Source organism: Semicossyphus pulcher, unplaced genomic scaffold (assembly GCF_022749685.1).
Source record: "Semicossyphus pulcher isolate SPU_LCO1_2020_fin unplaced genomic scaffold, fSemPul1.0.p SCAF_9, whole genome shotgun sequence".
Classification (NCBI taxonomy): domain Eukaryota; kingdom Metazoa; phylum Chordata; class Actinopteri; order Labriformes; family Labridae; genus Semicossyphus; species Semicossyphus pulcher.
Window position 1 is genome coordinate 21,561,462 of NW_027211770.1, and position 24,365 is coordinate 21,585,826.

At 45.0% G+C, this 24,365-nt stretch overlaps 2 protein-coding genes across 4 annotated transcripts in view; one reads left to right on the top strand and one right to left on the bottom strand.

Moving 5' to 3' along the window:
- Positions 1–326: 326 nt before the first annotated feature.
- On the bottom strand, positions 327–11,271 carry g6fl (g6f-like). Its single transcript, XM_069656368.1, has 11 exons — positions 11,253–11,271; positions 11,062–11,088; positions 9,984–10,337; positions 8,699–8,959; positions 8,353–8,388; positions 7,748–8,083; positions 4,877–5,131; positions 1,288–1,413; positions 1,018–1,091; positions 768–794; positions 327–377 (listed from the first exon to the last, which is right to left on the bottom strand). The coding sequence occupies exons 1-11, from the start codon at positions 11,269–11,271 to the stop codon at positions 327–329; spliced, it is 1,566 nt and encodes a 521-aa protein (XP_069512469.1).
- A 2,444-nt stretch (positions 11,272–13,715) lies between these two features.
- Positions 13,716–24,365, top strand: part of LOC138583686 (nectin-2) — an 80,230-nt gene continuing 69,580 nt past the window's right edge. For all 3 annotated transcript variants that reach the window (XM_069655643.1, XM_069655644.1, XM_069655642.1), the window contains exon 1: positions 13,716–14,105. In XM_069655643.1, coding sequence (XP_069511744.1) covers positions 14,018–14,105 — 88 coding nt within the window. In that variant the 5' untranslated portion in view covers positions 13,716–14,017. The remainder of the gene's footprint in view (positions 14,106–24,365) is intronic.

Sequence of the window (24,365 nt, forward strand, 5' to 3'; positions counted from 1 at the left end):
ATCTGAAAACAGAGCACAAAGACAAACTCGCACACAAAATCTCCCGTCCCCTCGTCTCTTTTTATTCTTCCTTAAACACAAACACAAGACAGCCCACGCAACAACACACACACACACACACACAACAACACACAGGGCGATGGAGCGCTGCCTGTCAGCGGCTGGCGTGATATTATGCCACTGTGTCACTGTGATGTGCAGGCCGGTGTGATTGGTGAGTGTGAGAGGAATGTTAGGGGCAGATGAGTGACAGTGCAAACGCACACACACATGAAAACACTCCCTCAACATACAAAAGCACACACAGGTGATGCAAGGCTTGTCGCTTACCGCTCCAGTTCCTTATAGACATCATCCTCTCCTCTTGGCTTCAAATCCTGGCACAAAGGAGAAAAAGGGGGAGGGAGGCAGGGAGAGAGTGGGATAGTGAAGAGGATGATAAAGAGAGAAATCCATGCAACTGAGGCCAGATTTATGTCCCTCTGTACCCTGTGTAATGAGATTGATTTGTTAATACCACTAATGTATGGATGACAGTTGATAGGCGTTGGGTTTATATGAGAGAGAGCTGACAGATTGGAGAAGAACACCAGTGTGAGTGTGAGGGAAGACATATCTGCTGACAGCTCAGGGAGGGAGCAGCGGAGGGAGTGAGAGTCTGTTTGCATTGGTGCATGTGTGCATCACAACTCCTCGAGCAAACATATGCACAACAATGCGTGTGTGTGTGTGTGCGTGTGCGTGCATGGGACAACACAATAACTCACCATGTAGACTGAGCCCTGAGGAGGAGCCTGTAGGGAAGGGAGGAAAACAGGTTTAATGAACAACAAGTGACAGAGAGGGAGGGATGGTGAAAATTAGAGGAGAAACAGAAACAGAAGAGACAAGAGAGAAAAGGGGAGAGGAGAGGAGGGTGAGAGAAATAGGAGAGGAGAAGAGGAGTGCTAAATACCAGAGGGGAAGACGAGGGCGAGATGAAGATATTAAGTAATTGAAAATGTCTGAATTCATCACCTGTCTGATATCCTCAGGATTCTCGTAGATGTTATCCACTTCGCCGGAGTTGACAGACAGAGACTGCTCAATACCTGAGTGCAGAGAGATAGTTAACACACACACTTTAAACACACATGGAGGAGGGAGGAGGAGGAGGTGGAGGGCAGATTCATTACAACGACCCCAGAGGATGTCACGGCCCGCATCACTCAGCAGCAGCGACTGGGGGGGCCGAAGATGGACGCAACAGTTGAAGCTGTCAAAAAAGGAAAGCGCCGAAAGACTCACCGCGATCAGAAATGTGTTTCTGTCTCCATAGCAACACACCGACAGCAGCAGCAGCAGCCAGGGGCACCAGGAGTAATAAAGCAGAGAGAGAGGGGGGCAGGGAGGGGGTGGTCACACGGACAATCTCTACAAAAGAAGAAAAATAAAGTGAGAGAGGAGAAAGGATGAATGTCTCCAAGAACAGCGATAATATAAAACTTGTAGAGCTCCGAGAGTGTGAGGCTGGATGACAAGAAGAGAAGTTGCTGCGGTGTGCTCTCTGGTTTCCTCTTTTGTTAAAGTCAAAAGAGGGCCTACCTTTTCTGAACGGGAACACTTCAAACTATGGATTTAAAGACAAGTTGCAGTTATGACTTCCTCAACATGTTACATGGATTTGCATCATGCTGCTGTCAGTCACAGACAAAGGGAGCAGCGGAAGAAGGCGAGGAAATCTAGGCTCTGTCAGACTGAGTGAATAGTCTGCAGACATCGATTTGACAGACCCTCAGCCTGGACAGTAAACGCTGTCAATTTGAGACATGGACGAGAATGAGAAGCAGACCGGTATAAAAGAGACCAGATGCTGTCAGCTTAGCGCACGAAATGCCACTTTCATGCAGAGTAGTTCGATCTACCTCTTTGCAATTACCTCCCTCATTATTTAGATATGACTGTAGCGTAGGTTAAGTCAGGAGAGGCTTTTCCGTGAACACACCCTTGACATCTGATCTTAGCAACAAACAGCCTCCAGGCAGACTGACAAACAATGCAAACAGCAGCCAAACCCTGCCAATGCAGCATCGAAAAACTGCCGGATAAAAGCGTGGGCATAATTATCCCAAACATTATATAAGCAAACCATTTGCTCACTGCAGCACCAGTTAAATGCTGTGGGAAGACGTCAAGCTGCTGATCAAACTTGTCGGGTTTGTTTGCATAATGACGATGACATCACTGTTAGAAAAACACAGCCACAGGGCGACAGGAGACAGGAGGGAGGTAACTTGTTTCCACAGAGACTGCTGTAAATTAGTGTACCTGAACAAAGGATATGTCAGTGTCTGCTCACTGTTCATGGAGTGCAGAGCAATCAGATCTGTCTGTCAAAATAAAAGCCTCATGAACAAAAAGTTAATCACATCTACCAAAAAAAAACAGACTTTTTTTGGAATCATCATCATTTCTAAACTACTGATACATGTCTTTCTGTGGCATGTGAGGTTATCAGGAAAGAGGGCTCCAAAAACAGTAAAGTCAACTTAGAAATCTCATAACATTTAAACAAATTTTGCCGTGAAAGGACGGGCCCTGGAGCTCCACCTTAGCCCTGGTGTCACAGCATTTAGCCGGCTTCAAAATGATCAATCATGAAGTGCTGTGTGAGGTGTAATTGATTGGTGAGTATGTGTAGAGGTTGCTAATGGAATATTGTAGAGGGAGCTGACCCCGAGACTGACCCGCGCTGTTCTCCGCGCCAGCTTTAACGCATGATTTATGCTAATTGAGTGCAGAGAAGTGAGGCATAAATGCTCCCAGTTGCTCACTAACACATCTCTCTTCTTTCTCTCTTTCTGTCTGTTCCCTCCTCTTTTTCCTTTTCCTCGACTATTGGCACTTCTTTGCTACCTCGCCTGTTTCATCTCAAATGAGGTAGGGGGTGAGTTATATCAGTGCGACTGTAGAGGAGGATGGAGGAGCAAAGCAGAGAACTGCTTGAATGCTTTGCAAATGGTGGGCCGACTCGGGATGGCAAATGATTGCAGAACTTCCCTGACATTTGAAGTACTTTACATTCTGCAGAACACGGTGATTGCTTCAATATGGCATTAACTGAACTGTACCACCTCTGAAAGGAATCCTATTACACCAGGTATTCTTACTTTTACAACTGGGACTATACTTTTAGATTTGACCTACAGAACCTAAAGTGACCAAATTATGTATTTATTTTTATCTTGTTGTTCTGTTATTTGGCTATTTATAGTGAACAGTAACAGTAAAAAGTTGCTTTTTTCCTGCACAGAATCTAAATGTCTCTGGTTGCCTTCTTGCCACTCAGAACAACTTATAAAGCTTTAAAGTGATAATCTCAAAGATTCTCATATAAATAAATGTCTGTTAAGTCACTATCTATCGCTGAATGAGGTAACACAATGGTGATTGAGCCTATGGCCCACTGATGAAAGCCTTTTGCATTTGCAGTATTATGGACTGAGTGTCTGGTGCGACAAGCAGTGCCCAGTTGGTGACGCGTTTTCCATCACCCAGCAGTGGTTGGTCTGCCAGAGAAGGTAGGCGGAGCTAAACGGCTGTTCTTCCAGTCTCTGCAAGTGTTGCGAGTAAACAGTAATCTACTCTGGCTGAACAAACAAAGAAAAGATCGATGACTACAGATACAACTTCAAAAATAAGAAAGAAAAAGAAACAAACTTGACGCTCAGATGAAGGCAAACAGTCTAAAGAGCAAAGCGACCGTCAGCGAGGAAAATCAAGAGTTCCAACCGGAGGCAACCGTGGACGTCACACATGCAACACTGTCTGGATATCTGGGAAGTGTGCTCGCGCAATTACCGCTTATCGCCATAGGTGCCGCCAAAGAGAACCAAACTGAGATCTTCGAGATTACAGCTTTAACTGTGAGTGCTTGTTGTCATACTATTTATCATTAACCAGTAACTTTTAAGCTATATTGCACTTTTGCAGTGTTTGTCCAACCCATCACTTTACAACAGTGAAAATGTAAGGCATCCATCTCCTCCATTTTTTCAAACCTTCACTCTGCTCAGCCCAAATCCTTGATGACACGCTGGACAAATGTAACCCTTGGCAGCCACTACACATATTCTAATCGAGCCTCTCCAATCAGGCGAAATCTTGCTCCCTCTTTCCCTCGCCCTGTCTCCATCACACTCTCTCCCTCTTTCCCCCCATGTCCATTACTCTTACAGCCGTACCATCAGCATTCATTATGATGAGCTGAGGGCCCCTCAGCACAAGTGATGTATCGGGGATGTGGGGAGGGAACTCATCTCTGCTAAGGGATCCATTCAACTGTCACATCCTCCTGTGATCCCCCACAGCCACCAATACAATAAGCCTGAATAATTTAGTTTTTGTGAGGGGGAGATATATCCTAAGGTCATGTCTTATATTCGCATATCAGCTGGGTGAGGGTGATGAGAAAAACGATAGCTTTTATGTTTCATATTTTATAGGATGAGAAGCAGAGTATTAGAACTGTGGCGGATTGTTATGAAAAATGGGTACCTAAACGGGCAGCAGAGTATTATATTCAAATCATAACTTTGTTGTTGCACAGGAGTCTTGACCTTTGACCTCTTTAACTACATTAAGAAAGCAGAACATAAGGCATCTGTCAGGAGGTCTTTCCTCTTTAAACCATTGGCTTCCTGGCAGAAGAATTGACCTGAAGTCGGCTTGAATGCACCGCTTCACAGAGCACATATCCCAGAATCATCCACATTCATGGTTCATTATCTCCAGTGAGTTGACAGGAAGTCTGCCAGGGCTCCTGTGCAAGTGATATTTTACACTTTTAGCAAAGACAACCAGAAAACAGACGAATCTTTGAGACCATCCTTCCCACCTTTATAGGGCAGTGTGACTGCATACGTTGCAGAGAGAGTCTGCCCGTTCCTCAGCAGGAGGGTGCAGGTGTAATTCCCAGCTGTGTCAGGGGTGACGGCTGAGGGCAGGAAGATGGAGACGGTTCCCGGGCTCTTGCTTGAAAACTGCAGCTTGCGACTCTCATTCTGGTATTTCCACTTGACACTTTGGACGTGGGACTGCTCTGTGTACCGGCACCTCAACTCCAGCTTTGTGGGAGAACGCTTGGCTGTAACTGCGGAGGAGAGAGGAGGAGGGGAGCATGAGGGAGGGAAAAGAAATGAAAAGAAACCAAAGCGAGAATGAGTAAGCGAAAAAGACAAGCGGGAGGGAGGAGAAAGGATCGAGACAGGATGAGAAAGTGAGTTAAAGGGTAGTGTGTGAATATAGAAAAGGCCAAGGACATATAGAGAGTAATGGGGTAAAGGGGGAGTGATATGAAAAACAAAGAACAATCCGGAGAGGGGTCAAAATAATATATATTCATTAAAGTGATTTGCTGCTAATGTATTGGTTGACTGTGACTGATGCTTAGTGTCTCATCAAACTGAAATGAGAATCCATCTGGGTGTAATCAAGCTCCACAGATCCCCACACACACACACGTTAAACACACGCACATTTCAGCCTTGATTAGAGTGATCAGTGTGGGCCACCTACAGCCTTAGTGGGAGGGCAGCAGGTATAATCATACATAATGATACTCATAATGAGGTGGGGTAAAAATATATGCGTCACATGATTGGTGTGCGGGTGGATGTGTATGCGTGTGTGTGAATGAGAGATGCAGATGTGTGAAGCGGGGTGACAGTGACAGTGACAGATCGGCTGGTCATGTCTGGGCAGCTGTGATGGATGCCAGCGGGGCTGTGATTAGTAAAGCCTCCCAAGGCCGCCATGACAGGGCATTGTATGTGTATATGTGTGTGCGGGTGCAAATGTGTTCTGTGTGTCTCCCTGCAAAGGTTGAAGCCTCCCCAAGGCTCACTCATAAAATCAACAGGTGTGCTGCCGTTTTTTTCTCTTCAAATTTAAGAATCGAGCAAATGTTCCTTTTAATGAGCAATATTGTAAATGTATTCATTTAATAATGTGACATTTTACGGCTGCAGGAAACTCTCTTGGCACTTATTCCACAGTGTATAATCTGTGAGAACAATGCACTGAGAGCTGGTAATAATTTATTGTTTTTATAATCTGACACATTAGCAGGCTAAAAAGGCTCATTTGGGTACAGGGAAGTGTCCATACTCACCACGTCAACCTCTGTTGCCTATACAACATGAGAAGATCAATACCACTTTCATGTCTGTGCGGATCCAGAAGGTGATTAGCTTAGCTTAGCTTAGACAGGAAACATTAGAGCTAGCCTAACTCTGCCTAATGTTAAAGACCCCCTCCAGTGAAAATCAAGTGTTTAACCTTATAAACATCTCCACGTGGTGTTCTTCATGTGCTACAAGACACATCAGGGACAACATAAGCAGTCATCTCCATCTCTGGGCCTGTCTGCTTTTAAACTGCAGTGTACCAAGGACAGGCTGAACAACATGTTTTCAGATTGGCAGGTTTGAGACGTCACAAACCTAAGGAGCCAATCTCGTTAATGGACAGGGAGACGCTATGCGTATCATTATGTGTAACCTATAGCAACCACTTGGGCGCTAAGATTAGATAAGATAGAACTTTATTAGTCCCGAAGGAAATTCAATGCATGAGCCAGCTGTAACAGTCGTCTGAATTTTTGCAAACTCACAACTGACTACTGACGTTAACGTTACTACTAACGACTACATTTCAAACTAGCTACGTTTCAACAAGTTGCCACTAAATTATGGCAGAGACGTGTTTCGCGCCGGAGGGGGCGGTTGGAAATGTGCAGAGTGGGCGGGGACTATGCAGATTCGGGAATTTTTAATGAGGGAGAAGGAGGAGATGCCTTGGGAGGAATTTTTAGAAAAACACATCAGACACAATTTCAAGCAGAGCATTTTACATGTCTTAAAACACGACTTGAGCTGGTCTTTAAAATGTTGCAGGCCCAAACTTTTTATTAAGATTATTTATGGCCAGTTTTGCCTTTATGTGACAGTGAAAGCAGAAGAGGTAGAGAGATTTTATAGGGGAAGAACGAGGGGATGACATGCAGCAAAGGACTAAGTGTTAGAATCGAACCTGGGCATCTGCTTGTTCTACTACGTCTGCTACAAGGCAGCCAGACAGCCTATTAATTTACACTTTATGTCTCATTTGTTTAATACATGCTGCAACAGAAATATAAGAATAACAAATTGTGGTTTTGAGGGGATTTTTGGTGCTGTAACCACAGCTGGGTAATCAACAGGAGGCTGCAGTGACTTCCCAAAGTCTTGTCATTACAGTGGGGTTTCCAGGCAACCAGCAGAGATGCTGCACAGGAGTGTTGGACGGGCAGCTGAACTGTGAAAATCTTGTTGTGTCTTATTGTGTGCTGATTAAACATACATGAAACAACCTGTTAATTCGCAGCTTTTCAAGTTGCTGGCAGGTGTGTTGTTAACTTTGGAGAGAGCTGGTTCCCTTTGCACTTACTTGCAGCTTAAAGACAATGGTCAAATAGCTTGGGAAAAGGGCATATGCTAAGCTAAGCAAATGGATTGCCTAGATCCAGGTCCATACTAAAGAGCACAGACATTAGAGTGGTCTGCTCATCAAACTAATTTCTCATCCATCTACTTACATATTCCTTTCATCCACAAAAGCATTCACAACTTCTATGTTATGTACCAGAAACACACACATTAATTATATCACAAATTCAGTCCTGTGCCTTGTTTTAATCCTCCTAATTAACCCCCTCCTCCATCTGTACCTTGCAGCACGCTGAGCTTTGTCCTCTGGCTGGAGATGCGGTCATCGAGGTACACTTCACAGATGTAGAGGCCGCCGTCGGTCACCACAGGGGTGAGCACAAAGGAGAAGCTCCCGGCCTCTGCGTTGTAGGGCGGGCCGGCGAACTGGAGTCTATTGCCTTTCCCAGTCAACAGGGTGGAACCCCTCCAGCGGTCGTACTGGCACACCTTCTTCATATGACTCTGTCTGGTGGTGTCTGGAGGTTGCCAGTACAGCAGGATGTAGTCCCCCTGGCTGGGAGGACAGGTGAGCGGGAAAGGTGTCCCAGCCTGAGTGGCGGTGGAGATTAAAGAGGCTGCAGACAAAGATGAAAAGAGGTAAAGACAGATATAGACATAACAGTGCAACAGACATATAATGAGACATAAAGAGGGCGGATGGAGAGTGAGGTGACGAGCACAAACAGAATAGTGAGAGAGAAGGGAAATGGAGATAGGAGAAAATTCCTACAACAATAGGGATTAGGTTCTCATATGCTGAGAGTTACTTCTTCATTCTGCTCGGCCTGATTAGAAAGCTGCTGACACAGAGCTTTCACACTGCTCGTGTTATGAAGTCACTCACCGTGTGTTACATTGTTGAATGAGACCACTTTGTCGGCTGTGGAGAGAAGGGAAGCAAATAAAGAGGGGGGAAAAAGCAAAAAGCAAAATAATGAATAATACATAGCTGTAGCAACTATAATATTCACACGAGGCCTGGATGAATTTGAGTGCAGATCTACTGTCGACTTTTGAAACTGGTCTATAAAAGTAGATACTTTGAAGAAGTGTAGCTACAGGAGGCTTCCAATAAATAATTCAGCTGCTGGAGTTTCTGGCACAGATGCCCACTCACACCATCAACAAAACAACAACAGATGTGTTCTATCAATCAATATTTCCGCCTTTCTCTCTCAAATCAGCCTCACCCACAGTCACGTCCACATTGAAGGGGAAGACGGGCCTGCTGCATTTCCCCTGCGGGTGAGCCATACACACGTAGGCCCCGCTGTCAGTGCTCTGGACCATGGGCAGTTTGGCCACGGTGCCTTTGTTTATCCTCTCGCTCTTCATGGAAATGGTGTCGGGTGCCGCCCAGGTGATCTTAGTGACGGCAAAGTCAGGGTTAACCCTGGCGTCCAGCCGCAGGGTGCTGTGCTGAGGAATGGGTGCAGCGGGCTCAATAGTGACTGGAGGGGAAGGAGGACACAGGGAGGAAGAGGTGAGTGAGAATTTCAACACCACAATGTAAATATATATATTATTACAAGTTAAAGAAGCAGCGTCACCTTCAAAATAAATGTAAAGTACACTCTGTGCACCCACTTTAACCCCTTTAAGAGTGTTATATTGAAATATTAATTATTGGAGTGTTATCAGTGATGTAGAATCATGTAAACCACATTATTATTGCTGCATGTGGCTCATCTAAACGCTGCAATATTGACTCTTATATTTTTATTATTGTTATACAGAAGGCTGTCAATTATTTTCCTGATTAAAAGTCATAAAATAGTAGAAAAATGCTTGTTACCAACCTAAACCTACAAGGTAACGTCTTAAATAGTTTTCTTAGGTAAAATGAGTCCCAAACCAAAAGATTTTCTTTTAAGCAGACAAAATAAAACTGTTTAGAAATGGAAAAAGAGCTGAAAAGTAAAGCACAATTAATTGCAGATAGCTTTGATGTTGAATCACTCGTCACCAGTGCTACTTTAATCTGTAATAGTGCAACATCTTTTATGAGCTGATAATGGGATTTTGATGTAAAATATTCATTTGTATTTCATTAAAATGTAATGGATGGAGATGGTAGCAAATAGAAGTACTCAGCTTAAGTACAAGTTTCTCAACATTGTATTGTTGGAAACATAAACGAAGAGTTGCTGTTGCAAGGGGCGTTTCTTTATGGTAATCAACAAAGCCGATAGTGATGTTACGTAACATTCAACACGAGCTCACATCAAGAGGCCTTAGAGATTAAGATGTGAAAGAATATAGAACAAAAAAAGGGGGAAATATCAAAGATAAAAAGAACAAACACATCACTTCAGTAAAAAACAACTAACTAAAGTGCATGAATGTTTAAATATCAGATATTGATCTGCACTACGTCGGTGCTCAGAGACAGAAAAGCTGTAAGAGATGAAGTTCAGACTTTCCTATGAGGCCTTGTGGTGTTGTGGCTCACACATGACCTGCTGATGTCTGTACCTGTCAGGATAGCTAGGAGGATAATCCTCTCCACCAGCCTCTTCAGAACACCTTGCGGCTGGATATCATTTTGCTTTACTAAGCATGAGTAGAAGCCACTGTCTTCCATTTCGGGGAGAAGGAAGAGAGAGAAATCCCCGCTGTCTTTATAGTTTGGGTCAGCCAATCGCATGGATGGCTTCGAGGCACCTCCAGAGAACTCCTTCCTCTCGTTCGCTGAGAGAACCAGTTTCCAGACTTTTGAACCTACTGGCTTCACCGTCCAGTTAATGACCATGGTGCCTCCCTCTAATTCATCGGTGCAGGCCAAGGTGGCCGACATGCCCTCTCTGACCACCACGACATCGTGCCAGTCTGAGGGAGAGAGGAGAGAGAGGTTAGCGTTGTTACGGATCAATTATTCAGGGGAGAGTTTAGGGATTCCTTTAGGTTTTGACTGCAGTGCTGATATCTGATGTTCGTTCCGTCTTTAAAGTAAATGTCCACATGTGTCTGGTCTATCTTTAAACAATACTCACATGCCTGTAGAGTGATTGGTCCCTGTGTCTGTCCCTTCTATCCATACTGGCTTTCAATGGATCCCTTCTAAAGGTGATTTCAATTTACAGAGGACAAAATCCTTTCCTATTTCTGTGCAAAAAAAGGCTTCAGCAGTTCTGCAGAAGCTAAAGTGAGCTCAGCCATCAGAGAGAGTAAAATTTAATGGGTATCTTCCAAAGTCTTTTTGGTATCATATTAGCCAGTTTTTGCAGACGGATTGTAACAAAAAGACCCAATTTTGTGGAAAGAAGACTGTAAATTAATAAACTAAAGCATCACATTAGCTTTAAATGCGTTTAAGTCCAGCACAGACAGGTACATTACAGTCCAGATTAATTTAGCTTTCAATGTGAATTAGAGCGTGTTAGTGTTGTTTTAGGAGAGACTACTGAACCTATTTGTAATCTAATTGTCTGGATTAGATTAAAGCCAAAGAATTGTACAAGAGACAAACACTGCAGTATCTGTAGCTTTGAAGCAAGATCAGTTTCCAATGCAGCAAAAAATATATCAGAAAAAAACACGAAGTATTTCATACCTGGGACGCCGAACTGAGAGGAGAACACTGCAAATGAAAGCACCAGAATAAAGGTGAGGGAAGCAGCCTCCATCACACACTGAAAGGTAAGGGGGGAAAAAGCTGGCTGCACCAGCTGTCTCTCCAACACTGTGACCTTTCGGAGTGCACTCCAGAACATCCAAGTATTGTTCACTTTCCTGCTTTATTACCACTGTCCCTGACTGACATGTTAACAAGTTCTTCAAGCCCAACAGGAAGTGGCACAACCAGCGTCAGGATTATCAACAGGAAGGGTCTGTCATTACTGCACATGTGTGTGTTTGAGGCAGATAAACCACATATTCTGGTATGAACATAAACCCACAGGAGGATTCATGTGCAATGTTTTACAGCACAAACTTCTGGGCAGTTAGTTACAGAACTTCTGACCCAAACATTTAGTGAGACAATGGGAGCGAGCATGTACTCTTGTGTATCGCAATGTGTGTGTGAAACAGAGAAAGCGATAAGAATAGCAGGAAGTCAGGGATTGAGGGGGATCAAACAGCGAGAAATAAAGAGTTTGGGTTAGTGTGGGTGCACAGCAACCCCTGGGCTACATGTCTTTACATCCCATAAATGTCTTTAATTAAGCTAAAGGTATTATCAGCTCCTCTGAGCACTATTACAGATTTTTCCATAATTACCAGTGGGTGAATGGGGGCGGTGAAGAGAGATAGAGAGAGAGGGAGAGGGAGAGAAAGCGGATATGTATTGTGGGTGTCTAATGACAGGGATAGAGAGAGAAAAAGGAGAAAGAGAGAGAAATGTGGAAAGAGAGGTGCTCAGACAGAATGAGAGAACCCGGGGAGAGGGGGGAGTGTGAGAGTGTTGCAGTGTGACTTCAAAAAGAAGCCTGTGGCTGCTGACACAGAGCGTGGGGATGATCCTGTGGCCCCTCCTCTACGGGTAAATAATCACCATAAGCCTTGGCTCTGTCTAATGAAACCACTGCCAATGAGCTAATATCTGTTAACTACGCGCTTCATTATCACTGCCACAGACCCCCAGAGAGCACAGGGATGGGATGGAGGACGGGATGAATAGCAGCAAGGAGTGAAGGACGAGTGGACAAAAGGAAATCAAATGACACGGGAAGAGGGAGAGGGAGAGTGAGGGGGGAGGAAAGAGGTGGAAGGAGAGGACCTGTAAACGAAGGGAAAGTGTAAAGGGTGTGAGATGCAGAAAAAAATGAGGTGAAGCACTGTATAAGTAAAGTGGGTGGTAGCTGGAAAGTGGAAGGTGTGAAGGTCGATTTGGCACGGGTATGAAAAATGGATGAGTATGGGGAAGGAGAAGGAATGAAATCCTCCATTTGGTGGCCACTTTTCTTAAAGCTCCTTATTCTACCATGAATGCATACGATTTAGCTGTGGCAACGGTTGTGTGGATGGTCCCTGCACACTTTTCTCTGACTGTGCTGGAGCTCAGACATTCAGCTTCACAGGGCCAAAAGACGGCTGCAAATTAGAATGAGGCGATGCAAAGTACCACTGGCATTTTCAAACCCACAGCTGCTTTGTTTGCGTGGCAGATGCTTTCACGGAGTCTGGATTTAAAGTGAGCACGGAGAGGCAAGAAAATGAAGCTGTAATGTCTCTTTGAAGACGTAGATCTCCAAAAGAAGAACATGTTTTTGAGCGTTTCTTTGTTTTTGTGGTTGGCAGAACATTGTTTGACCTCTGATTGCTATTAGCGCCTGCAGAATTTGAGAATAAGATGGTGACACCAGAGGGGGACTTGGAAATGGGGGAGAACAGGAGGAACCAAGCAGCACGATTTAAACTGAGGGACTTATGAAGATGTAATTACATTGGCTGTAAAACACATGGGCATAGGGATTAGACCTAAACCAGATAATGCCTTCGCTATGCCAGTGTGCACCCTGCTCCAGAGGAAAAATAGGGCAAAAATGAATTGGAAGTTATTCACTGGAAGGAAGAAAAAAAATAACTCATCAACAGAGGCTGCTGGAGTCTGCAAATAGATACATGAGAAGCTGTTTCCTCTTGATTTGCTTTTGCTGACTGCCACTGGATTTGTAATTTGCCGTTCATTAATGAATGTTTATTGATTTTGGCATCTGCTGTGCTGGAGTTTAGACGAGCTAATCTCACTGGCGTGTGCTGGAATAAACAGCAGAGGGCGGAAGAATCATCTGCTTCCGCGTACCCCCTTCCACTGTATTCAGACTGTCTAACTTGGATGAACTGTGTAGTAACTTTGTTAATTTTACGATTAAATGAAGCTTTTCTGAAGTTTATATCTACATAGTTATCTTGCTATTAATTTATTAATATGTGTAAGAGAAAATTTCAGTTCTCGGAGCTTGAATAATAAATATATATGAGGATATTCCTGGACACGAACCGTGCGTCTGCTTCATTTGTGTTTTCCATCCAAGCTTCCGCGCGCACACTTGTGTAGAAAGTCCGCGCGTGCCAGTTGTGTTTTCTAAGGCAAAAATAAGTGTCGGGGATTTCAACAAGTTGTCTTCCTCCTTGAAATCGCTGGTGCTAATTTTTTTTTAGGGGGGGGAGAGCGGGGTTGTGACGCCTCCCTGCCTGATGACATCATCCAGTCAGTCCCACTCAGTCGGACAGCCGCGCGCTCACTCACACTCAGAGGAACTAGTAGTTGGAGCAGCACTTCATTACATCCACACAGCACCAGCTGGGGGAAATATTCACCTGTGCGCTACCAGGACCAATTGACGAGGATTTTTCATTAATTTCAGCCGACTCCCGTCTTAAAGGCGCAGTCAGGGACACAAACAAGACTCTCTGTCGGACCTCCTGGTCTGTCCTGGAGCCAAACAAGTTTTATTTGCCTTGATTGAGTGAGATTTTACACTGAAACTGAGCGAAGATTTCGGTTTAACGTTTATTTCGGAGAGACAGCGCGCGTGCTTTCCTAAAGAGGAACATAATCAACCATGGCGAGACATGACTCCCGAAATTGGCATGACTGCTCAAAAATGACCGGACTTCTCTGCTTGGTGGCGTCGATACTTCTTCAGCACGGTAAGAGATGACCTCCTATGAAAACTTAATCATGTCCAGCTCCTTGTCAGCAGCCCTCTGCCTTTCATTTCTTCTCAGGGCTTTAATAATTGAAGATGAGATAAATTTAAACCTGACTACCACCTGTCAGGGCGGTGACAGGAGGCAGGTGATTGCCCTTTTCGTTGTAATGGCGGGGTTTACAGCTTTAATATAACATTAACAAGAATTTGTCACCTGAAATTAGATGGTTTAAACTAGTGCCATTTTGTTTTTCCTCATTCTTTGCGTGTTTATGTCATGAGCAATCTGTATCGCTCTTTGACCTGAGTTTCGGTCGGTGACTCAACGCCATGTTTATTTTAAGGTGTGGCTCTGTGGAAGGTGTTTTTCGCAGGTGCCTCTGTCGTGGTATCCAATTGTCCTCTTTAAACTGAGTCACTGTTCCAGTTTGTCCTTGGTAGCTACTCTTTTCCCCGAAGCCACCCTTCTCTCCCTCACCGTCTCCCTGCTTCTTTTCTTCCCTCTGCCCGCACTTCACCCTCTATTAGTTACAGTTCAGTTGAGAAAAATGGGGCTGGAAACCGCTCTTAATGTACACAGTGTGGGTAACAGTGGGTGGGGGGTTAAGGGGTCACTGAAATTAAACCATTTGCCTTGATGGAAAACCCCTTCCTAGCTTTCTTTGTAGCTGTAATTTCTTTCAGTTTTCATTTAGTGAACCACTCCCACTTCATTGTAAGTTGATTTCTGTTACTTTAAACAGGGGAAAAAAGGCAGCCATTGCCTCTATAGCAACCTCTTCAGGTTAATTATTCAGGTGTTTTCCAGTCCACTTCAGCTTTGTTGGCCCACAGGTAACACTGCCACAGCGAGTACGTTTTAAAAGTGAGAGAAAACATTCCTGGCATGCGGTTAACCTATTACCATATGAATGTGTGTGGCATGAAACCAGTTCAACATTTTCTCTGTTTCCTCGCTAGGGCAGCTATTTGTTTTGTGCTGTAATTGGGGCAAGAATGTAGGCCTAGACCCATCTAACGCGCTGGAACGGATACAGTGTACATTTCCAGTAGAGTACAGTAATGCAGTTGATTGTGGTGTTGTTTTAATTAAGACTCATAAGAACGCCCTGGCTTTGACTTATTCATGCTCTGGACCCTTTTTTGTCCAATTTCATTTTACACAACATGAAGTGCTCTTAAGGGAGGGAGAAAAGTGGGGGAAACAAAACAAAAGGTTTACATATTTATGAGTGAGGAAATACCCAAAGCTTACCCAGTACAAGAGAAAACACTGCTCTTAGTTTTCTTTCATCTAAGTCATTTTTTCTAAGTGAACCTCTGACCTCCTTCGGGAGAATAGTTAAGCTTTGCTGCTTTAATTCTGCCACTGCAAAACTGAAACTTTTCTACTTTGCATTTTTGGTTTTCAATTTCCTCTCAAGTGTTGACAGCAACCACTTTACCTCCACCTCCCTTCCTGTGTCTGCAAGTGGGAGCAGAGATTTAATTCTCTGCAAAGTTTTCGGTATAATGTGGCTTAGCTGTAGTCTCATAATACAGCATGGAGTTTGATGGGTTTTTAATTAAGGTAGGCTACTTAAGCTACACATGTATATGAAACTTAATAGAAGCTGACAGGTGGGGGTCCCAGTTTAAGCTCTGAAATTACACTATAATTCCACCCCAACCCCCCAAGTCAAGGTTGTGAGGGACCGTGGATGTGGGTCAGAAACGCTTGGCCCATTACCATGGAGATGTTTTTATTGTGAGAAGGGTGGGCTTACGTGAGGGGGAGTTTTTGGTGGTGGGGGGTGTAGTTTGAGGCTATGGCAGCATTGTCTTTCTGGCTGAGTAAGCTGCGTGCGTGCAGGGGGTGGCTGGCTGGCTGGCTGCCTGAGAAACTGTTGTGCATGCAGGGTCAGGGCCGGGGGAGGAGGCCGCTTCCTTCTCTGCTCACAAACAATCCAATGTTTGTCTTAGTGTACCTGAAAGCCTCCAGCGGAGCTCATTCAGATGCAAAAGCCGCCCCTTGATGGCTCTCCTAGGTTTTCGAGGAAACAGGTGGCTTTTTGCTGCAGTGCGCCGGGTAGTATCTGAGTTTCAGGATTGGCTGGAAAAGCTGAACGGGCAGCGACTGATTAAGACAGGCAGGGCCCCCACCTCCCCTCGTTCCCACCCGCCACTTGAAACCTTCCTCTCTCCCGCCATCCCTCCCTCCCCCCGCCGCAGAGTATATACAGGGGCCTTGTTCTCCCCTCTTTATTTTCAGCTATCTTTTATTATTTCTTTGCCTTGTGCTTTTGTTTGAGTGACGGTAATCATTGGTTTATTCGAATGGCCTCCTCCCTCCCTCCCCTGGCTTCCCGCCTCTCTTTGGACTGAAGGCCATGCTGTTTATGACGGGAACAACATGCAGACAGACAGGAAAATAAACTGCTTGTGACCTCACAATAGTCTGTCACCATTGCTGTCGGGTTTCTGGTCAGCCAAAGAGATGGTTTGTTTTTTGTCTTGCATAGTCTTACCAGCTTATGTTGTAATACCTCATGAATTTACAGCACTTTCACCCTGCCCTCCCACAAAAACGCATAGACTAAAACAATCTCTACCTCTGATGAAGTGATGTTTCTTTTGGCAGGCTTACATGTGCAATAACTCCAGCTGTTAGCTCCAACTTTCCCCTCCACATGGAGAGATTGTGTGGACGGTTCAGTCCTGCCAAGCCTGCGAACATTAATCATTACAACTGAGTACCAGCATTACACTCTGTCTATTAAGAGGAATGTAGTTGATGGATCATCGTGGCTGGAGATTATTTTTTTCCCTCCCTAATAAAAGAAGAAGAAGAAGTAAGTCCTTAGTATCTCATTAGTCCCAGTGGAGCGCAGGGCTTCGTTCTTGGTTTGGTTTTGTGTTAATGGCTGTCGCAGTTAGGTCCTGTCATTATGTAAATGAGCCGTCCTCGCCCCTTCGCACCGGCCCTGTAAATGTCAGAAGGATTCTGAAAAGGTCAGGTGTGCGCGTCTATATGTGTGTAAGAAAGACTCATTCTGGTTGCTGCATTCACCGCCGGTACTTGAACACACACACACGTACACACACGCTGTGTGTATTAAATGACACATCAATAACCTCCTCCTCCCCCTTATAATCACCATTAGGAGTTCGTTGATTCAGACATAAAAGCGTGCTTGAATTTACAGCCTAATGGAGATGTGAGAGCGATACCAAGCATGTGTTAGTGCGTCTGCATGGACACTGTGAGGCCCATTAATTTTAGATAAGGTTGTTAAAGGATTGAACGGAATATTTGGCATTTCACCAAATGAGCCTAATGATTTCGACAGCTTTCTTTTGTCACTTGTAATTTCACCAGGTGCGCTACTGAAAACTATATTTCAGCTTAGAAGCAAAATTAAATGAATGCCTAAAAATAAAGTAGCTCTTATTAAATGTTAAAATAGTGATGGATGGAAAGCTTTTTTTGCCCGATGTTATTAGCACGTTATCGGTATGATACAGGCTTGAAAATGATTTTTTTTCATTTTCCGCCAATAATTTCCGCCGATAAAACAGCGTTTTAATTCCACCGAAATGCTCGATGATTCTCTAAAAACTTGACCTAATGCTAGAGATGAACTTGAATGAATGAATAGCCAATAAATAGAAGTTAAACATCTTTCACAACTCTTAACTAGCTAACAGCCAGCTCACATTCTCGTCATTTTACCGGATTTAACAACATCAACACGCCGGAAATACACTCACGGCCAAAGTCGACGCTAACAGAGTGGAACATAAACATCAGTGCAACACTAACTTACATATTCATGGACGCACACGCGATAAAAAGAGTCCGTCAGCGATCACTGATGTCTCCGTAGTAGGTGCAGTAAACAAGTCCGGGCATGTCTCCCTCACTGCTATGTTTGGGGGGGATGCTGCATTCAGGTGCACTCAGAAATGTGAGTGATCAGACAGGTGACCTTTTGAACAACGCTTCTTCAATGAAGCGTTAAGAACGGTGCAAGATGTCTGCTTTATGGCAGTCTTTGGCCACTACAATAAGAGTAAGCATGTTATCAGTTCCACTACAGGGTTTTAGATGTACACATATTTTGATACAAGAGTTCCGTTGAAATTCTTTTGACTTTTCATCAGCGTTGTGATCAAGTCATCTTTGCTGAAGTAAGTCTCAAGTAATTTGGTCCAAGTCTCGAGTCATTTTTTCTTTTGGCAGGACAAGTCACAGGTTACGTCAATTCAAGTCGAGTCCTTAGTTAAGTCAAGACCCGAGTCAAGTCACATTTTTTCCACCAAAGATACAGCACTCTTACCTGTAGTCTTTATGTATTATCTTGGCACAGACGCAGCCATGATGATGGTCTGGTCTGAGACCGTATTGAGGAGTAATGAGTGTGACTGATGAGGCTTCTCTTCGGGGATAAAACATCAGGTAGAAGGGGGTCTTTGATGTCGCTTGTTGCCATAGCGAGGAGTTTGACTGATAGCCAGTCCTCCGATCAGGACATTCACATACCAGGGAGCCTTTTGAGTCGTCCAATCATGATTCCAGTACATACTTGATAGTTAGACAGAAAGTTATATCGTTTTATATTGAACAGCTAACATTCAAACTTCCGATTCATCATGCCTCAAGTCAAGTCTCAATTCATTTATTTTTTCATCAGTCATGAAAACAGTGATTCGAGTCGACTAAAGGCCAAGTCACCAAGTCCCAAGTCCACATCTCGGCTTTTCATAACCAATAACCAGAATTACAGGAAATCCATCAAATTTTTTATTGACTTAGCAAATATTATTAGACAGGGAGGATGGATCTCAAGAGGCCGAGGTCGATGAGCATTAGTCAGTGAGTGTTCTTCATTTAGGCTGCAATATTGTACCACAAACACACCCACGTACACGAGCAGCTGGTGAGGAATAAGAGCAGAAACATGAAGCTTTGCTGTAAGTCGGATGAAATTCCCATAAAAGGGAGGAGCCGTCAAATCTTACAAAGAGTGAATGAGTGCAGTTTTTTTTGACGCAGAAAGTGGTGATTCATCCTCATCACAAAACCCTCTTATCTGGCCAGACATCCGATCTGAGAACTTCCTTTTTAAGCACTCTCTGCTCATTTAACAGACGCTCTTTAAAGACCCTTTTCCTCTAACTTGTACTTTATGATAGCGGCTTTCCTGCAGAGCCAAAACCAGGATTCTCTATGTCGGAAGCCTCCCCCTTTGCCCCGCGCCTGCTTGTTCATTCTGTATAGATGTTTGTCCTGCCTGTGTTGAGGTCACGCTGAGAGCCCCCCACAGGGATGTTTGTGTTTGGCTCCCAGGGATGCCAGACTGCTGGAGTCAGTCCCAGCTGATCCAAAAGAAAATGAGCAGAAATCCTCGTCTTGTAAGGAATGCCAAATGTCATCTTCTGAAAAGGTGCAGCTGAGAGGTTTCTAAAAACACACCTTTGCTGGGGTGGCTGAAGTTTTTGGCAGAGGTGTTCATTTATAAGCTGCTATCTCTACTTCAAATCTGCGTGCATTAGCTCACACGCTGCGATGAGTTCATTGCAAGAGACCATTCCATAATGTACTCGAACCACCCACGTGTTCCTACATAATGGAGAGTTTTAAGACACCACTATTTGCAGCAGCAGCATGCCAGCAGCTTATCTTGTATAAAAAGACTACAAGGCATGTGGCTTACTTTGTTTTGCAGTCACACACACACATTTCCACACCATTAGTCAAGATACCTTCTGCCAAATCTGCATTTCCCTACACTAACACACCCCAGATGGAATCCAGGGAGATGCAGGTCAAAGCCATTCCAGCTACGCTGATGTGCAGAACGAGCGCTAATTCCAATTGAAGATCCATTGAAATGCGGCCAAACTCTTTAAAATAAAATCCTGTTAATTAACTAGACTTGGGAGATGGGTGTCTCTGTGACCCCGCGCTGTTGTAGAAATCACAGAGGAGGAGCGGTGGAGGAGGAGCGGAGCGCCGAGTGGGGGTTGAGGATGTCGACATCTTCGAATTCCACAGCGCAGCATCTTGGCAGCGGTTACGAAGGAAGATTTCAAAAAACTGTGCGAGAGAGTGAACGAGGGAGGCCAAGAATTATCAGCTCATTTGTAATTTAGTCGCACCCCCTCCTCTTCTTCTTCTTCCTCTCTTAAAGCATGAGACTCATTTTTAATGGCCATGGAGCCTTCCAATGTGGACCAACCTTTCTCTTTTTATTATTGTTACCTGACCTGTACCCTCTGCCTGTCATCTTTCTTCTCCTTCCTCTGTCTTTGTCACAATCTTTTATTTCAGCAATCCTCCCCACAGTGCACTCAGCACATCTCTGTGCAACTCAGCACTGAGGCCCTTGACTGTGTCCTCCTCGGCGTGTCCCTACATATATAAATACACACGCATGCACGCGGCAGCTCATTAGCAGTCACCTTAATGTGTCTAAATGTAGTTTGCGAGGTGGAAGGTGGTTTGCGTTATTGATCCGGTATTGAATGGTGGATGATGCAGTGCCCTTATGTGATATTGAAAACATTTAGGGCTCGCTCTCTCGGCATGACAGCGCCATGAAACATCTCTCTCTCCCCTCCTCCTCCGCTAATCCCTCCCCGCGTCCTCTCTGCCCCCCCACTTTGTGCAGCGTCGAGCCGGGTTTGCTCTTTCCACCTCTGCTTCGACTCTTTTTCACCTTTTTTTTAAACATCATGTGTGGCAGCAACATTATAGCCGTTTTGACAATTTTGTTACCTATCTGCACACCTCTGCTCCTCACACGCGGAGGTGCTGCATCTTCATCACATCTGCCTTTGACAAGGTCATGTCAAATTCACACTTATCAGAGGTGGTGTACAGGCGGGCTACAGGAGGAAATTGAATTTTCTGTGACAGGGTCTTGTCAGGGCTCCGGGAGCTAGGATACAGAGTCAAGATGCCCAAAAACCTTCTGCACACCAATTGCTTCCAATTCTGCCGGCTTTCCTGCAGATCCCTGCGGAGTTATCTTAGGAACAAGGTGAAATTACACTCTGTAAAATCTAGTATTCCTACAGATCTCTGAAATATGAGAGAAAATAAAACAGAGAGATAAAGCACAACAGTTTTATTTTTCATGAAAGCACCCAGCGAGTGTTCTTTTGTTTCACAACACGAGCAGTGCTCTTTTTGCAATCCTACGACTCCGATATCGGCGTCTACTATTGTTTCACTTGTTGGTTTAAAAATGTGCCGCCATGCCTCGCTGATAAGCAAGCAGCGCAGCCGTCATCGGTCCCCAGAGCCTTGAAATGGCAGGAGCATTTAAATCCTCCCCTGAAGCGAACGGCACATTAAGGTCAAATCGAGGCAGCAGGTTTATTCAGTTATCAGGCCTGTGTTTTGTCAACAGGGTGTGCCAGGGTTTGTGTGGTGTGGCACCTAAGGGAGAGCAGGTCCTCCATTCGTCTCCTTCATCCCTTTGACTGACTGCCTGGCTCTCTAATCGGACACTTGCTCCCCCCTCTCTCTCTTCCTCTCTCCCCCGTTTTACTTCCACTCCTCCATCTTGATTCATTCCCTCCCTGCCCTCTCCGTCTCTCCCTGTTTACGTCCTCGTCTAATGCCCTAACTTCCTTCTTCTCTGTAATTCGGTCTGCATAATTGATCCATCTGCTCCGTAAACTGCTGTCTCTTACTGTATCTTTCTCTTCCTCCTCTTGTCCCGCTCTTTGTTCTAATTCCCTCCGTTCTTAGTCATCAATCCCTCGTCTCTGCTTCTGTAATTGGAATGTCTGTTGCTTTCCTCTATCCTCTTACTCTCTCTTTCCCCCTTAATCTCTCTCTCTCTCTCTTCTTCACTTCTCCAGCTTTCGAACTCTCCCTCTGTCCCACTGTCCAATTCCCTGAGTTGTCTCTTCTACCTAAGTCAGACTTTCTCTTTAAGCCCGTCCAAACTGCCCGTGCTACTTTATCTCTCCTCCACTCATTTGCTCCCTCCATCTCCTTCCTGTCTTACCTCCTTAACAGCCCCTCCGCCCTCCATAAGGACATTTGTATTGCAGGCATCTGCACCACCCTACCTCCCCTAACGAGGTCTTCTGCTTCTCTTTTCTTCCACACATCAATCATTCCCTCTCTCCCTCTTTCACACACTCTTCCTCCTCTCCCTTGTTCCCTTCTAATGGCCAAGAACACCTCCTCCCACTCTACCCTGGTGGGCATTTTTTGAAGGTTAAGTTGCTGTGACACTTTTACAGTGCTCCACCAAACCCACCCTTCCCCCAATTGTCTCACCCTCCTCTCCCTCTATCGCCCCCCGCCACGACGCTCGTCACCACCACCACCACCCTTTAGCAAACACACAAACACGCACGTAGAGCACAGACCATATACGTCGCGGACACATGCGCTCCATTCTCGGGGATGTTTGAGGCTGATTTGATGGTTGAATCACTTGATTACTGTGCAGAGGACAGGAAAGGGGAAGTGACAGAACAAAGTCGAGCGAGCGGGTGAGCTAAGCATGAGAGGTAAGACGGGCGAAATGGAAACAGATGCAGGATTTTATTTCATTTCAGCCGAGCGAACCTGTCGTGCAGCGCCGGGATCAGGCTGACAATGTCCACTCCCCTGCTGCTACATGCTGTCACACACTCATCTCCCCGCAGGGAGTTACTAGGCCAGTAATAAAGCTTGACTCATCTAACCAGAATCTCACACTGGAGCTGAGGGGGGGTGTTACATGTGAAGAGTTAATTTCAAGAGAACAAGTTAATACTTCACCAGAACATGAGCTTTGTGACATTTAATGTTCAGGTTTTAGAGGGATCTAATTGAGAGATGCATGCACGTCCTGAGATGCTGCTTCCCCAACGTCCATAATCGCCTCGTAATTGTCTGTACATTGTTACCAGGGTTGTTCTATGATTTTAAAATGCTACGACACTTAAACACTAATGTCTCTATAAGTGAGACTAAAAGAGTTCACCTAAACAGAGTAGAGTCAGTGGTTAAAAAGCAAACTATGAGGATGAGTCATTCGTAGCCTGTGTAGGCCGTTAAAGCTGGACTGAAATGAGTCGGTTTACCCTTGCGTCACCAAACGCCGCTCCTGTCGCCTAGCAACAAGTAGCTAGCGGGCTCACTAGCAAGCATAACTAACGTCGAGTAACTTAACCTATTATTTTAAAGAATTAGTTTTAACGGCCCTTTCGTTTTTTTAAAACATGTGTATCACTAGCTATTCGATTGATTTGAATTGTCTCGAACGCATCTGGGGATACGTCGGGCAGCAGGGATGCGCCCGACGGATCCTTTGCAGCCCGGGAAAAGGAGGACGCATTTGTCGGCCGCATCTGAAGGAGCCTTCGAATTCGGACGGCCTTCGACTCGCTTCTGAGACACCATCGGCCTTCGGAGGCTGCGGCCGCTGGATCGGGACACTGTCGCAGAGTGAATATCTTTGGGTGTTGGATTGTTAATCAGGCAAAATGAGCAATTTGAAGATGTCATCATGAGCTCGGGGCTACTGAGACGGATGTCTCTCATCATTTCCTGACAAGACAGAAAACAACTGGAAGAATGAATCGATTAATACAATAATTGACTTTAGTTTCAGCTCTAAAACATGCCACATCTTTGTTTATGTACATATGTTCCCTTGAGTTTAAACCGTGTACACATCTTACTTTGGGTTCAAAGTCTTGATTAGCTCTGTCATATATTTTTGAGTGTGTTTATGACAAATATTTGCACAGGAAGAATTCCTCATTCACCAGCAGCGACCTTGAGATGTTGTTTGTCGGTCCCGGCATTCAGCTGGCTGCTGCTCGACAGAATGATGCACTTGGTGTTAACAGAAAACAGAGACACTATTGTTCTCAGCCCGAGCTTAGAGACCACCCTCCTCCTTCCTCCCTCCCTCCCCTCAGACGGTCCCCCCCTAATCCAGGTGAGCCGAGGGAGACCAGTGAAAAGGCCATCTATTGTCCTCCCTCCCCCCTCCGCCGTCCTCCCTCTGCACCACACCTGTATCAATGGACAGAGCTGCCTTTGAGTGGCGGCCCTAGAGGGAAAGTGGCTCTGTAACAAGAGATGATTGCTAGTTTCTCTTCAAACGGAGGCTGATGGAGGGGCTTCTTTTTGTTGTGTCGATGGACCACTGCGATGCCTTGTTTTTTTTCTTAGCAGGTTATTCTCGGCTTTGATACATTTCTCCGAGGGCATTTGTGTGCGGAAAGTCCGAGATTTGCCAGTCGGTTTGCGATGCGC

Bases quoted from the DNA above. Each gene is read 5' to 3' on its own strand.
- g6fl (XM_069656368.1), bottom strand. The intron at 10,338-11,061 runs GTATGAAATACT...TCTCTCCCTCAG, and splicing joins CTCTCAGTTCGGCGTCCCAG to ACTGGCACGATGTCGTGGTG. The intron at 378-767 runs GTGAGTTATTGT...CCTTTGTGCCAG, and splicing joins CTCAGGGCTCAGTCTACATG to GATTTGAAGCCAAGAGGAGA.